Source organism: Dromaius novaehollandiae, chromosome 18, assembly GCF_036370855.1.
Source record: "Dromaius novaehollandiae isolate bDroNov1 chromosome 18, bDroNov1.hap1, whole genome shotgun sequence".
NCBI lineage: Eukaryota > Metazoa > Chordata > Aves > Casuariiformes > Dromaiidae > Dromaius > Dromaius novaehollandiae.
This window is the reverse complement of record NC_088115.1, coordinates 12,815,333-12,831,891: the sequence shown is the minus strand read 5'-3', so window position 1 is coordinate 12,831,891 and position 16,559 is coordinate 12,815,333. Positions and strand designations below refer to the sequence as shown.

At 35.6% G+C, this 16,559-nt stretch overlaps 1 protein-coding gene and 1 long non-coding RNA gene across 2 annotated transcripts in view; one reads left to right on the top strand and one right to left on the bottom strand.

The window, feature by feature from the left end:
- LOC112982437 (uncharacterized) overlaps positions 1 to 16,559 on the bottom strand; it is a 53,664-nt gene that overhangs the window by 23,061 nt on the left and 14,044 nt on the right. Inside the window, exons 3-5 of the long non-coding RNA XR_010392182.1 lie at positions 12,664 to 12,725; positions 5,671 to 5,797; positions 158 to 202 (exon numbers count right to left, since the gene is read on the bottom strand). This is a non-coding gene — a long non-coding RNA (uncharacterized LOC112982437). The remainder of the gene's footprint in view (positions 1 to 157; positions 203 to 5,670; positions 5,798 to 12,663; positions 12,726 to 16,559) is intronic.
- The window catches only part of PITPNC1 (phosphatidylinositol transfer protein cytoplasmic 1), a 66,569-nt gene that overhangs the window by 38,259 nt on the left and 11,751 nt on the right, over positions 1 to 16,559 (top strand). The window contains exons 6-8 of the mRNA XM_026098831.2: positions 6,958 to 7,053; positions 15,490 to 15,645; positions 16,391 to 16,454. Of these exons, the coding sequence (XP_025954616.1) occupies positions 6,958 to 7,053; positions 15,490 to 15,645; positions 16,391 to 16,454 (316 nt within the window). The remainder of the gene's footprint in view (positions 1 to 6,957; positions 7,054 to 15,489; positions 15,646 to 16,390; positions 16,455 to 16,559) is intronic.

The following is a 16,559-nucleotide window of genomic DNA, read 5'->3' as shown; positions in this document are numbered from 1 at the left end:
TCTCCCTCTCAGACTGCACCCAAACTCTTGTCTTTATCTTTACAAATAAAAAGTACAGTGTAATTTCTAATCTATGTATTATTCCTATTTTTCTTGACAGTCCTAGGCTATGCATTTTATATTGGGTAGGCCAAAGCTTGCGTTATTCTTTACTTACCTCCACATTCTTGTAAGACAGTTTTGTCCTGATAATGAGATAACCCTGTACAAAGAAAGAATGGAAGAAGGTATAAATAACTTAACTCTAATGCATCGGACCACTTCATATCTAGCAAAAGTCCACATTCCTCAACTTTTGCATCATAAGAAATAAAGTGCTAAATTTACATTACTTTCAGTTAGATGGTTGGAAATCCTCTCTACATCTTTCTTTACTTCTGTCTTCTACTTTTTTTGATTTGAAAACCCATTAGAAGCTCCCTTACAGCTAAACCAGAGAAAACATGTACCGTCAGCTGTATTGTAGGCAGAACTATGCCTTCAAAATAGAGTAATTGTACAATAACTTTTTAATAACAGAATTATTTTTTCCTGATATTTGGGCAGTGAATTTTACCACCTGATAGTGTCTGGGGAAAGTAATAAAAGCACAGCTTATAAAAATAATTCAGCAGTTGTCATAATGGAAATTCACTGTATATAAAACTTAAAACGCTTTGCTCACTGTAGCATAAACTTCTGCTCTTGAAAACCTAATGGCTGGCTCTTTATTATTGAAGAATAACATGAAAGATCTTAACATAAAATAGTCTTCCTTTTTGTTAAAAAGATATATAATATCTATTAGCAAGAATACTATTATTCTTAAGAATAGTAAGGTGTGGAGCAAGGATGTTGGGATAGAATTATGTTTCAAGATGACAAAGTATGGGTATCAATAGGCCAAGCTTTTAATAAGTTTATGTTACAGTACTGCTGATAAAGTCATCACAGCTACAGGAATAATTCTGTGTGACAACAGAAGCATATATTATCAACTTCTTTCTTGTCTTTCGAAGTGTTGTTGAAAATGATTGTCTCAAGATGACCATTTGCCAAATGAGAACAAGAGGTAGTTCTGTGTCCTATACAACTGATGCTTATAGATTAACCTCCATATCATTTGGCACATTAATAGTTTGAGCATGCTAAAAACAGCTAGCTAATAGCAAATATTGTTTGATATGTTACCTCTGTAAACTGCAGTACCATTATTTAAAGTTACAAAATCCTTTCTTGGCAGTGAGTTCTAATTCTGCAGTCCTAGAAGTGACGAAGATCATCCTATACCAGTGACTAGAATAGGATCATTCATCATTCTTTATCCTTAATGTGTATTTCTGAAGTGTTGGTTGCCATAGTAGGAAACATTTGACTAAAAGAAAGTAAATTTTAGGTATTGCAAGCTAAGAAGAAAAGCTGTTTCTAGTTTTGCTCTTTTTAGGGTATTCATCTCCTATCCTATTCCCTATCTTAGAAACATGAAACTAGGTTATAACAAACTTCAATATAGTACATGTACATTAAATGTAAATTCACTATTTAGGGAAGCTGTACCATGAAACACTGATGTCAGCTGAGATGGATTCAGCTGTGATTTAGCTTAGCCTCAGTGAACATGATAGAATCTCATCCTGCAAGTTGCCTAAAGGACCTTTTAGGTATCACTGCAAAATATGCTGAAACCAAAGGCAGGGTTACTTTCAGGGATAATTTCTTTTTTGGATTGTTTCTGTATGACAGTACTGAGTACGTGTTTGTCTTCTGTATAATTTGTGAAGCATTCCCTTTCTAATGGGTCTCAAAAATACCAGCAAACAAGTGGAGAGGTTAGCCTAAAATCCCTTCAGTGCAGAGGGCTCTGTTTTTGATGAAAATATCTAGAACAGTATGTCCCCAAAAGTGAGATTTTCTAAATGAACTACAGAAGTTATATAGTAAATCTAGCACTTGAAATAGATGCAACCTTAAAAAGCTAATCACAGTAAATATTATTGATGGAGTATTATTGTCTTAGAAGCACAGATACTTTGAAATAATTATGTATAAACACATGTATCTGTTCAGAAAATACAAATTTAAATGAGATGTATTTTATAAGAGGTGGAATAATAGAAGAGTCGTGACACAGAAATAGAAAGGAGCAGGGAGCAGGGCTGCTTATAAACATATAACTGCCTTTTTGAGTTCAGCACCAAGGCAGACAGCAATATTCCCATGACATTCAGTGAGCCAAATTTACTTCTCTCAGGCAATAACTCAATGTCTTTTTTGCGTAAAAGAATTCCTTCCAGTTATACCCACAGTTGTGTGTCCACATAAATAGTTTGAGCCAATGAACAGGTTGAAATTGGTCAATTCCTGTAATTCTTGCCCAACTAAATCTCAAAAGCAAATCAATGGTTTTTGGGGGTAAGCAGGGTTGGAGCAGTACTTAAGGAAGACTTAGACACTAGATAAAACTCCATAGATCAAGTTCTGAGTAGGTGAGACAGAGACATAAAATGGACCAGATGACACAACCTGCTAGAGGACGCTGTGATAATAAATTGGAGAGTAGCCAGTAGTTCCGATGATGTCAATTTAAGGAGATTAGAATTTCAAGTTAGAGAGTAGGCTTTGTGCCAGATTTTCCCTTTTTTAATAGGAAAAAAAAAAGCTTATTCTTGCTGTCCTTATTGTAAATACGCCTCTAAATGCCTCTGACTATTCATAAAGCTTTTTTTCTCCCCCCTAAACCCTCATCCCCATAAACCCCCACATTTTGGGGATTGGCTTTATCAGTGTCTTTTAATTCTCTATCTTAAAAATCATTGCTTATCTAGGTGTTCTGATAGTATCTTGTACCTTACAAGATCTGCAACCAGGAGTTTTTCTTCTTTCAGACAGAAACTGTACAACTCTTGTATTTCTAAAGGTAAAATGAATGGGACAAGGACACCTCTAGGCCTTCACTAGCAGCATCATTTTAAAAAGCTATTTATATTGTACATCAAGATCCACTAGAAGGGACTGAAACTAAAACATTTATCCTGGTGTTTTCTCCTATCTACCACGTCAGTCCTTAGCAAGTCATTTCACTCTTCTGTATCAGTTTTTATTCCAGTTCTTTGTATTGTCAATCGATGCCTTGTGGTACAGTGCCATTCACTTCGGACTTTGTGACAATGATTTTGAGTATGTTATTTCTTTCAGATGTTCAACTAAAGATATGCCGGGCTGAAATCAGCCATGCTGACTACATCTGAAATCACAAATGTATAGTAAATACTAAATGCCTCAGTTGTGTGCTGCCAAAAGCTGCTGTAGATCTAATTATGATGATCCTATATTATCTAAGCTGTTGTCATTTACAGTATAAATCACAGTTTTACAAAATTCAGATTCAGGTTAAAGCACCACTTTAATCCTACTTAAATCTTATTTGAAAGATTAAGTAGGCCATAAGGGGTGTGTTGTCTGGGGGCTGTCTGGTGATACAGAAGTTAATATGATTCACACAGTATAGTAGATCCTGTTTTCTTCCCTAAAAACAAATCTAAAAATAAATACGTTTTAACCCGTCACTTTCTAAAAGAAATATCTGAACTTAAAATATGTATATACATATATATATATATGCACATATATATAAATATTGTATTTTTTCCATTTTTAAAGCCAGATGTCATTGAATGAATCAATATAATAATGAGAAAGGTAGAGATAAATTTCACTTCATTTCATTTTCTAATTAATAAAAATATTTTCTCATGCCATTCATGTCATCATTGCCTGCCTATCCCGCTAAGATGCCATCTCATAGCAAGTCAAGATTTAAGGTTGTTAGGAGGGTTTGTTGGCTTTGTTGGCAGGGCAAGGAAAATGGAGAGGCAGAGAGGGAGGAACACAGCTTTCAAGCTTAGATATTGACTCAAGGATTTCATAGAAGAGGGAATTTATGATTTATAATAGAAGTCTCATCTCAATTAAATTTACACATTGTATATTGAACAATGTAGTCATGTTGGCTTAAGTTTGTCTGTAGACAGGCACTTAGCCTGAGGATAAAAGAAAAAGAAGAAAAATGGGGTAGGAGCTGGAAGAACAATGATATTAAATTTGTTGCTGACTTACCACTGTCTCATAACCTGACTTTTTGTTCTACTTTTAGCTACAGGGAAAAGAGAAGTCACCAGCAAAGTACATGCTAGGACATGTTGCTGTAGTTCATGAAGAAAAGAAAGATATTTAAATACACTAGCACTTATTTTGCTGCAGTGTCTTTCGTGATCTTTCTTTGTTGAGGGGTTAGAATCATCTGCCAGGGTTTTTATTTGACTTTTTTCCCCCAAACAAACGACTTTACTATTATAAAGATGACCCAATTAAAATGTATGTTACACTTTTTATCATTCTGTGATTCAATTAGTTTCATTAATTTTCTCAATCAGTTCTCATTCCTCTTAGAAAGTGGATGTGCATTAACGTTTGTGTATTGTAAAAAAGTTGTCACAGACCAAAAAAAAAAAAACAGCAAAAAGGGCACTTCAGTCTGAATGTTATTCTTTGTTTTTCATTCGATTCTGTGTATTTCAATCTCAATTAATTATCTGGCTTCCAAATGTAAAGCCTGTCTAGTTCTTACCAATATAATATTTAGTATTCAGCCTTTCTACCTTGTCTTCTTAAGGATACAGATTGTTCTCTCCATTCATTTTCTGCACATTTGCAAATACAGTTGCACAGATTGGGAGCCTTATGCTTCTTTTCATGGCCTTTAGTCTCTTCCTTTAAAACTTTTTAATTTCTCTCATCTCTTTGATCACAAATGCAATCAACCCATCCTCCCTGCAGGTTTTAAGAGAATCCCAGATTATTTGTCTAGGAGAGGCAATAAGAGAATCAGAGCTAAGAAATCAGTCTTGTTCTCTAATTACTTCTTATTTTCCACTGCTGATAGAATGAGAAGATTAACTCTCTATCTGCAAATCTTGTGAGGACAATCTAAGAAGAGAAGAAATATAAATGATTAGACAACAACTTCTGCTAGGAAAGGGAAGTGAGAATGCCATTCAACAAACTTTAGGAATACAGGAAAGGGTCTGCGATAGTGTAAGCAGCAAATAAGGCATAGCTGAAATAGCTACAAAATTCCTCCTAGTTGTGAGAGATTGGCAAAGGCATCTGTCATCCCCACTTTCAAAGCATTTTAGAGGAAAAGAATCTAAAACCATATTAATTATAGGTGCAATATGTGGATCAAGCCTGTGATAGGGGAAGGCATGTTTTTATCAGAAAAGCTATGGGGTAAGAGTTCCAAGTTACGTCCTTTTACATATGCAAAGATACTCATGTGCTTAAAATTATTAGTCTTGCACTTAAGCCATGTACTGAGCCAGGGCCTCAGCTGACCTGGTAATGCCTATTTAAGAGAAATCTCAATTATTTTATTTAAAACTCAGAGTTTACACTAATAGGCATCTTGATCTAGAAATAGTTGCACTGATTTCATCAAGATACTGCTCTGTATATCTTAATTTGTTAACATTTTACATCCAGTTCAATAAGCAGCGTTGCCCATTTTATTCCAGCAGTGAAATATGAAGTCACTTTAACTACCACAAGTTAAAATTACAGAATCAAACTTTAGCTTTTCATTTATTTGAATTATGATTCCCTGAGCAATGTACTTGTTCCCAACTGTTATACTTGCTCAATTTGGTCCATTGCTCCTTCTGAATGCTTTATCTGGGAAAGCTCCATTTCTTTCAGGAACACCAGAGTAGCATTCTGGTTATTCAGTAGTTGCTGGCATTTTGCATCTTTGACTGTTCCTCTAGGATGAAATGAAAGAAATTAATGGAGCGTTTGCTGCATTTATTAAAACAAACAAACAAACAAACAATATTTATACTTCCTTGAAATGTTAGCTATAGAACATTATGCCCCAAAGGAAAAAACACAATGTTAGCTTGTTACTGATCTTTACAGGGTATGCACAGTTTTCCTGAATTTTATGGACCTAAGTTTTCATGATAGCCTTTTAGCTGGTCACTATTTCCAAGCCCTAGAATCATGAGCAGAAATTTTTTGCAGACACAGCGTAAGTCACATGGGTCACTAAGAGACCTAAATAATTAAATTGCACGCACAGGCATGGAAATACACTACATTGCACATGCAAATAACCTGTATTTCCAAAATACATCCATCATTTGCATAGCACAGAACAAGAGGCTGGATATTCAAAATCAGATCCTGAAGTATTAAAATCAAAATATGCTTCATATGTGCACAATGGATAGTGGAAGTGTGCAACTTCCACTGGGTGCTATTCAATTAAAATTTTGATTCTCAGTTTAACAGCAGCTTAGCCTGTCCAGCACACATCACATACCTGCATTTCATTATTGTCCCTAAAATAAAATCCTTTTTCTAATAAATCTTTTAGAAATATCCAGAGTCCAGAAAGCCCGTGTTTTACACTGTGGTGAAATCTAGTTCAAACATTAAAAAATGCAATAAAACCAATCCTAGTTGCTGACTTTGCTCCTTTTCACCAGAGCCTCCATTCTAAAGGGTGTGCAGGAAAGAACAGCGGTCTAAGCAGGAAGTGCTGCATACCGTATGTTGTATTTAACAGCCTGCCGTCTTTTGAACTGAAATAATGAAACGTCCCTCAAAACGTCTGTGGCGTTGAAGTTGCTGTTGATCTTGCTTAGGAACACATTGCTTATATATGATCTTGAATGACGTGCATTTTCTTCCCTCTGCCAGCTGCAGACACTTTGGCATCTACAATATGCTAGACAATGTGGCTGTGTTCTTTGTGAACAATTCAGTATTCACATCAGAGGCTGTGCAGGTGCCAGCCTAGACGCTTTCTGTTGTACAAGTTATTGAACTGGGCCTTAACAATGGCTTCTAACCATTATTCCTGGTGGATTTGGTGAGGATGATGTTCTGTTAGTGTTAAGGTTTCTTTAACTCTTGCAGATTTTTGACAAAGAAGCTAAAGATCTTGAGCGAGAAGTCTGCTTTATTGATATTGCCAGCGATGATATTCCTGAGCGCTACTACAAAGAATCAGAGGTAAGAGACAACTTGACTATGAAATGGGTAAGATGGGGATGTAAGAAGCTGCAGTAAAGTGGCATTTATTTGTCCTTGCTAGAATTCTTTTCATACCTTTAATTGTTACTGCAAACTCTCCAGTATCAAGAATGCCTTCACTATGCCCACATTCAGTATAAATTTAATGTTTTCATAACTAGTAGATGATATTTAAAAATTAAAAATGCAGTGGTATGCAATCACCTTACCAGAAACAGATGCTTCACAGCTGATTTGTTTTAGATGGCCCCCATAATCAGAATCTGAGATTTTAAGATGTTCACCATAATCTTAAAGAGCTGTCAGAAGTGTTTTCTCATGGACATGGACAGAGATAGCAATCAAAGCAACTTTATTCTTAAATGAAATTATGCTGGTCAATAGTATTTGAAGAGCTTTTGATTAGAGGGGAAGCTGATAGCAGCCTCTCTATCCAGACTGCCTGACACTTTCTTCTAGAGGTGATTCCTGCAACCTTTTGAAATGCTTTTATATCTTCAGTTTCTGTACCAGGCCTTTGATGTTCATCTGAATTCACAAGATTTTTCTTTGAACCATGAAGCTCAGTTAAGTGTTTGCAGTTCTGCGCAGCTTTAAACATTACTGTTTTCCTTATTTGCATCCCACTCCAGCTAAAAACTAATACAAACGCTCAAAGCCCAGGCAAAGGGCAGACACTGCAGTGAGAACAGGGCTGCAGAGTTGCTCAGGTGCAACCGGGACACAAGGCCAGGAGGGACTAAAGCATACTACACACCACTGCAAATCTGCCAAAAATGGCAGCAGAAACATTAACTCTCTTTAAGATGCCTTGAAGATCGCTCCCATTTATAATCAGCAACAACCATGCAAATGAAGCTGAGGTTTCAATGTTTTAACCTCAAATTTGAAAAATGATGGTTCAGAACAAGTAGCTGGAGAGAGGAATGATCAGATCTATGCTTGCATTTCATTTTGGAGATACGATTTGCCTCTGGAGCCAATTACATATTCAGAGCTGGCAGTGAGTATGGCAGCTGTTTAACTGCACAGAACAAGACTACACAATCATTTTTAGGATTGAAAATGAAGACTTGCCAATGAAAATATTTCTGTAACACAGAAGACATGATTTTCAGACTCAAAAAGTCATGTACTCTTTATCTTCTATTTATAGATCCTATTTCAATATTTAAGTACTGGTCATAAAGCAAAATTTGGTCTACAGTAGAATGAAAAGTATTTTTTTTTGTTTCATTAGATAATAAAACCCATCTGTTATGTATCAAAATATATAACACCTCATGAAACAACTTATTAGTTCCATCATCTTATCTGAACTCCATGGTTTTCTGGCCTATTTAGAAATGGCAGCTGCCATTGAACTGGTCTGCATTTGGCCGTATTTTAAAGAAATCACGTAAGATTTTGCCTCTCAGCTTATGCATGTCCATAAATTGTGAACATAAAGGTAACATCTAGCTTTTAAGCTTTCCTATTTTTTAATAGCCAACTATTAAACCTAGTTTTCATATGATTAAACTTATGATATAGAAAAACAGCTACATGTTAACGGAGAAAACAATTTCAAAGTCTGTGTGTTGTATTTCAAGGACAAATCTAGAGACTTGATTCCAAGCAAAACAGAATTTCTTATATGTATGTTTTTAAACAACAAAAATAGCTCAACACCTGTTATTTTTTCTATACTGACGCTTAATTTATATGTTGGCTACCAAATTCTGTTTACGAATTCATACAAAATGATGAGAACATTGTAGCATTTAACTGTGCACATACTGTAATTGATACTGAATTTATAACAACTGAATTCAGTATCTTCTGAAGTTTACAAAATACATGTTTTTTTATGCTACCACATGATGAATATAAAGCCAGATTTTCATATCTACTGAGGCCTCTTACATAATTTAGGCACTATAAAAAGGCTTTCTAGTGTTTGTAAATATAATTTCTGTCCATTTTCAGTCTGAACAGTACAAAAAAGTATCTATGTAAAGGTGAAACATTTTGAAAAAAACTATATTTTAGATAGTATTTTCACAGAAAATTAAAAACAGTTAACTAAGCTTTTCAAAGGCATTTTACTTACACTAATAAAATAAGTTGGCTGCTCTTAGATCATTTAATCTAAATTGATACTAAGGTGATTGATAGCAAAGTACAATCCTCCGGTTTTAAGAATTAGATCCCACAGGCTAAGCATTCTGACTTGGATCCAGAAAAACCAATGAGAATGATTTTAACTTCAGGCGTGCTAGTAATCTCTTCATTTCAATGGACTTTTCACATGCTTAAAATTAAGCAAGTTCCAGATCAGAGTCAGCATACTTAGCACCTTCTCAAAATAGGCTCTGTATTTCTTTTATATCCTGATTAAAATGCATCCCTTTTCAATTAAGAATACACTTCAGTTTTTGACTGCAATTTTCATTATTTGTTATAGTACTATTTTGGAGAAACGGTTCATTTAAACCTTTCATACATTACTTAAACTGCTTGCTTTTTGTTAGTGTTTATGAGACTGTTTGTACAGGTGGATTGCTGTTTCTTTTCTGATGTGATCAAACAGCACGAGTATTTGTGATTTGAGTTGTTTATTTTTAGCTTTAAAGTGTTCAGCTGTCCTTGGTAAGCTGTTCGTGTCAATATCATAAATTTTTCAGGGTCCTCTGTATGAAAACCCCCCTTCTACAATTTCACTGTGACCTTTCTTTGAGTTTGTGCATCAAATAACTCATTGGTTATGACAAAATGAACCACAATAACTTCAGTGTTGTTTTTCTCATTTATATAAACAGAAGATATGCTTGTGTATGTATTACAAACAGATATCATTAATAGAAGTGATAATATTGCAATTGCCGCAGGACGCCTCATGAGAGACCAAGGGACACACAGCATCAAGCTCAGTGCAAAAAAGTAAAACAACATTCTCTGCCTCCGAGAACCTGTGGTCTAAAAAAGTATTTTTCAGTTGCACTGACATGAATCTTATAAACTTGTCTATATTTTTCCTTTCATTGTAACTTTCATAATACATGATTCTCACATGAAAAGACCAAATGCATAAAACAACTTTTTTGTAAATACAATATCTCATTTGAATCCCATAGTGCCTTTTGACTTGGTCTGATACTGATCAGGGGGAGATGTGTTCCATGAAACACTTTTCTTTTTCCTTGCCTCCTAAACATAAAATTGAAAAGTCAAAAATATAGCTAGGTAGAGGCTTAAGAAAGGCTGTTGTTTCATTGAGGAACATTTTAAAGGAATCTCTACCAATAATATTGAGTGATCAGAATCATCTAAATGATCTGAGCTGCCTAAAGAATGGAGGGCTTATCCTTCAGTGTATGTGCAAAAGCACTTAGCTCTCCCAAATAAATAGTGAATCAGAAGACAAGGACCTAAACATCCTTTAACTGTGAGGTGTTTAAATCTGGGATTCAGAAGTGAGAAAGTTTAAATCTAGATCCAAACTGACCGGTTTGCCTTTTTGCTGTAATTAGTCACCTATGTTTCCAAATCTGCATGTACATATTACATTGAATGCAGAATTATGTATTGTTATATTAAGAACGTAGACACATACAGGTAAGAGGTTCTGTCTCATTTCCTTGTGATTTTATCATCAATGAATAAGTATCACCAACCATCATGTATTCCCCATGTAGACATACATATTCATCTGAATTATAAAGAGAATGAAACCGAGCTATGCTGAAGAACAAGGGCCTCAAGTGAATCATTCATTGAAATGAAACGTTTACTGTAGGTCTGAGCTATTGAGCAAAAGGTTCTTCGCCACCATATTCAAGTTCTCAGAATTAATAGTGTTTCATTTCCTGTTTATAACAAAGCAGTTGAGAGTTGGACACAGGGAATAAACTTCTTACATTACCTCCAAATAGCAACATTTCATGCAGCTGCCAGTTTTCTTCTTCAATTGCTGTCTTTTTTGACTTTAACACAGCTGCACCATAATGGATCCAACTTACTACTGTCCAGGTGCATTCAGAATAATGAAGCTTCTTTTACATTACAGGCCCAGAAAATTATGATAGTTGAAATAATACTGCTGCCACAGTGAAAGTTTGTAACATTTCAGTACAGTAGCTCAGTACAGGATATAGGAGCAGCAGATAAACGGATGAAAATTTCCTTTTACTAACTTCAGTTGAGAGTTCACATAAAGGCTGGCTAGATTATCGTATGCCACACTTGCATTATTTTTTGATGACAGTGGTTGAATTTCTATTTAGATCTACTCCTATTATTACTGACTATGTCTGCTTTTGAGGCGTCATAGCAGACGGAGAAAAAGGCTAACCAAACCATTTTTACATCAGCATATCTTTCCAGAGCACCAGCTATGTAGTCTGAAATCCAAAACCTAGCTACTCCACTGATGGCAAAATGCCAGATCACATATATTAAAATCATGAAGGATTAAAAATTAAAGATTGATCTAATTAAACTTAAAAATTGGTCTTCATTTTAAAGAAAAAGAATTGACTGCACTTCAAACAAAAAAAAGATAGTGGAATATATTACAATGTGAGTTTGAAAAGAAAGAATCCGTGCACCAATAAGGAAGACAGAGGAATCCTTGTTTCTGGGCATCTGGATAGCTTCCAATAAGAGAATAGGATGTATGGCATAAGCACAATGCACTTTCACTGCTGGAGACCATATTCAGCTTGGGGATCCTATAAAGAATGAATGCATTTAATGATTTAAGTAAAAAATAACATGAGTAGAAAATAACATTTCAGAATTAAATCTGAAAAGGAATTTAGGCCTTGCAACACCCCAGGGCTGTATTGTCAACATGCAGGTGTGCACCTCCTGGAAAGGTGTGCACAATTCCACCTCTGCTGCCTGTGATGCCTGGGCGATCCATGAGGAAGGTTAAGTGCCAACCAGTTCCATCTCCAGCAATCAGTATGCTGAGCTAGGAACCAGCAGGGGTGGCCTCAGAAAGAAACACTGGGAGAGCGCTGTTTGAAACCCTATTCCATTACACTGTGGCTTTTATTTAGTTTTAATTTTATTTTATTCTTTATGCTCAATTAAGACCAGCTCATGGGTAATGGTATTTCTGCTACGTTAGCAGAAGTACTATTTTTAAATCACTGTGCACCTGGCAATAGTGTATTGCAAAAGCAGAGTATTTTTTGCTCCTTTGTAGCAAAAGGAATGCCAGATGGGCTTTCCTCATAAATTGTGTCTGATGAAAAGAGGAATAGGTTATCTAAATGAAAAGATTTTAGCTATGCCATTACATCTTAAAACAGATTGAGGATTTTGTCAGTAGACAAATTAAGAGGAAAATAGTGAATAGAAGTAGTATTCTTTAGGTGATGGATTCTCTAGAAGGAAAAGCAAAGGTGGCTACATGCAAACATGATGCACATATAAATTAATGTTCTAAATAAGAACATAAAAATGGAGTCAGAAAGATCAGTTTGCCCAGTTTCCTATCGCTCACAGAAGTGCTTGAAACTCCTGTGTCTCCTGGCCCAGAGTCATGCCGCTTTCTCTCTAGCTCAGTACCCCTGGAATATATTTTGCAAATTGCCATACCTTTCACAGGAAGAGTAAGGAACATGCGTGATCCAGAACAGGCAGGTATTCAATGCTTCCTCCTGGGTACAGAGAGATGTGAGCATTCAGCACGAGTCTAATTTGTCCTGCCTGACTCTTCTAATCAGTGAGCTGCAGCGTAAGAGCGGGAGGAAGAGCAGTGCTTCAGCTCCCAGTGAACTGAGTATTAGCTCGTCTAAGCATGCACTCAATAAAATCTTTAACATCTTGATCTTTAAAACAGCAGCCTGGAAGTATATATCTCTGAATTTTTTCTTTTTCCTATCTTTCATTCACCAGTTTACAGTGAAATAATATCAATATATTAATGTTTTCAAGAAGGAAGGCATTCCCATAAAAGCTACGAGGTATATGTTGCCCATCCTGTCCACCAGTTCTTTGCTTGAAACTGTCCATCCAATTTCTGACTAAACATCATGTCCTTCAAGAAAAATAGGCATGATTAAGGGAAGCAAAGGTGCCATCTCTGGGATCTGTTAAAAGAATCTGCAGCTAGGAGTGATGCCATGGATAAACTGCATTGCTGTGGATGGATTGTTTGTGGGCCATCGATTTAAGAAAGGTTTCTGCTATGACTCCCCCCTTGTCTGCTGGGTTAACTTTACAAAAAACGAAAAAGCAAACAAACAAAAACCCTCACACTGCTTTCACAGCATCTAGAGGGTTTGAACAAAACACAGGTCTCATGAATGACTGAAGAGTCATGCAATGTAGCTGTACATTATTTAATTTTTATTTATAAATTCTGAAAAACTTGAAACTGAGTCAAATTCATTACATTAATCCCTTTGGACTGCACTGAAGTTATTCCATTATAGATCTCATTATCACTGAAGGAATACAAAGTATCCCTGCATAACACTCAGTATTATTAAAGTGCATATCTGAAGTGCTGAATCAAGACAATGGCTCCCTCGCACTAGTACCATATAGGTATGTAAGAAACAAAAGACCCTTCCTTGAAACCAGTATTTCCTTTTGATTTTGCTTTTTAGAAATTCTTATTTTACACTGGAATATTTTGCAGGAATATTTGAGATCATATTTTCTGTAATTTATTTATTCATGGAACCATCTACTAGAATTCTACGCCTTTCTAACTTACTCTTTTTTTATATATTTTTTAATTTTTTTTAATATACTGCTTGCTTAAGGCAGTTAGCAGTTACAAAACAGCTCTTTTCAACTAGAAAATATCCAGATCAAGCTGAGGTCAAGCTTTAGTGAATGAGAAGACTGGCAAACATCATGTGACTATGAGTTGGTGATACACAGTGGTATGTTGCTCTGATATGTGATGACACTGAATTGTTTTTTATGGTGATTTAAAGGTGAAACCTTATTATACTGCAAGCTCAATATTTCTATGGAAGAAAGAATGTGTCAGCAATAAAAGCAAGGACTTTCACAGAGAAGGAAGACTATCAGCTTGTTAGAGCTTGATAAAGAAGGGTTAATGGCAAAGCTATGGACTAAAATGGACTTTATGGACTAAAATCAGAAGCCTAGTCAGGAGATAACTATAAACACTAGAAAAAAGGAATGCCACTAAATGATACATAAGTTCACACCAAATGGCAGAACATTAAGATAAGAATAGATCAATTTTTCCATTGGTCATATCCCACTTAGCACATAATTTAAGCACATACTTAAAACATGTTTAACTGCTTTTCTAGCAAGGGATGGGTTTAAAGGAACATTTTCCCAGATCTTGGCTTTGGGGAAAGCAATACAGATGAGTACTAGTGTTTATTCTTGAAAACAGATTTTAGAAGCTACGCTATAAATTCAGTAATAATTATTTTCAAGCTCTGAAAATCAATGCTTAACTGTAAATTATTTCTGTTTACAAGATGTAATTAGCAGGAATGGACATAAGGTGAAATGCAATCAAATTAACTTGTCAAGATGGAAAACAACACCTATTTCTTGGATGGCTAAAAGTGCATTTTGTATGGCTAGAAGTAAACCTTAAAGATGAACTAAGAGTCTTCTTATTGCCTCTTATGGAAATTTTATTTTTATTCTTAAGTTTCTCATATTTAAAACTAGTTTGAAGGCCATAGGAACCCTTGTTATTTTAAAGATAAAAAATGGATATAATACAGTTGCTTTCTATAGCTATTATTGTTTTTGGCATTGCTGCTGTAATTTCAACACAAATTTGTGTGGTTTTCTAATTAGTCAAAGTGAGCTGATTTTGAAATTACAGTCCTTCGAGGCTTTGCCTAAAGATACCATAACTGAGTTGTTACTAGAGATGGCTAAATGGGAGAATTTTTATACTTATCTGGTCATCTGGATATACAAGTTCACTTAAAAATAGCTTTTCAAGGCTCACATCAGTGTTGATGTGTCAAAGCTAAAACTGGACATGATTTTCAGAAAGACAGGCATGGCTAGAAAGTAGCGGTAAGTCACACTGGGGAGGCAGTGTAAAAGCAAGTTCTGAAGAAGCAACTTTTTTTTTTTCCAAAAGGCCATAAATGACACTTGGAGTGCATTGTATTGGAATGACTTACAATGTCATATTTTCCTATAGCAAAAAATCTCCTAGATGAAATTAGCTTTAAAGCATCTCCAAGAATATGCTGCTATCATCAATTCACTGGCTGTTGGATAAAAGACAGGATTTGGTCTTATTACATCCTCATGTTCATTTAAGTAGATTTCATATTACTTTTTCATAATGTTTGTTAACATGTTTTCATATTTTGCATTTTATTAAAACATTTACTTTAGCAAACGGACAAATAGGACTTCCTGTTCAGGATTTCCAAATATGTTTTCCTTGTTTTGCAGGACCCTAAATATTTCAAGTCACAGAAGACTGGGAGAGGCCACTTAAAGGAAGGCTGGAGAGACACTCATCAGCCAATTATGTGTTCCTACAAACTTGTGACTGTGAAATTTGAAGTTTGGGGACTTCAAACCAGAGTGGAGCAGTTTGTACACAAGGTCAGTGAATAGCTGTTTCTTACCCTTCACATGAGCAGAACTTGAGTATTATGCTGCACGTGAATGGCTGTGTTGGAGCTAGGGAGATAACTGAATCTGCTTTTGGGCCTCCCTCAAGGTCTGAAAGATCTGGAGCACAGCTGAAGCATTCATCTCCACATATAAACTTGCCAAAGTCTGGAATTCCTGAGCTCTAAGGCTGAGACAACTAGCACTAGCATTTTCAATGCTGTGATAAATATATGACTTAAATTATTTAGGAGTATAAATGAGTTATTTACATATAACAATGATGTGCAGGGTTTCTTACAGACAGGTAGTGGGAGAGTTTTCCAATCAGTCTACTGAAGAGTTAATAAATGGCATAACTGCCAAATGGTAACATTTTTCAGAGTACTGACCTTTCATATGTTTAAAAAATTAACAGGGAAAGGGAAAAGAGTTCCAATCTATTTGCCCAAAGATTAATGAATTCTGTACCATTCCCAAGTGGCTTCCCATGCTAGTTAAAGCCATGTGGACTTGATCTGGTGTTGGCAATAGTCCTACTTCAAGTGGGTGGTTGGACTATAAGAGGTCACTTTCAGCCAGTATTTCTGTGATTCTGTGATTCTTCAGTGTATGTCTTTTTAGAGACAAAAGCGTCAGAACATTCTTGACCTAAATCCTATTGAAAGACAACAGCGTTACTTTTCTAAAATGTTTTGATGCTGAAAGGGTATTTAACCTTTTCCTTATTTCACAGGTGGTCAGAGACATACTATTGATTGGTCACCGGCAGGCTTTTGCCTGGGTTGATGAGTGGTATGGTAAGTCTTCTCCAAATTAAACACACTTAAAAGGGCTGATCTAAAGCTTATAGAAATTAATGACAGATTTCCACTGGCTTTCATAGACCATCAGGTTCTAATACA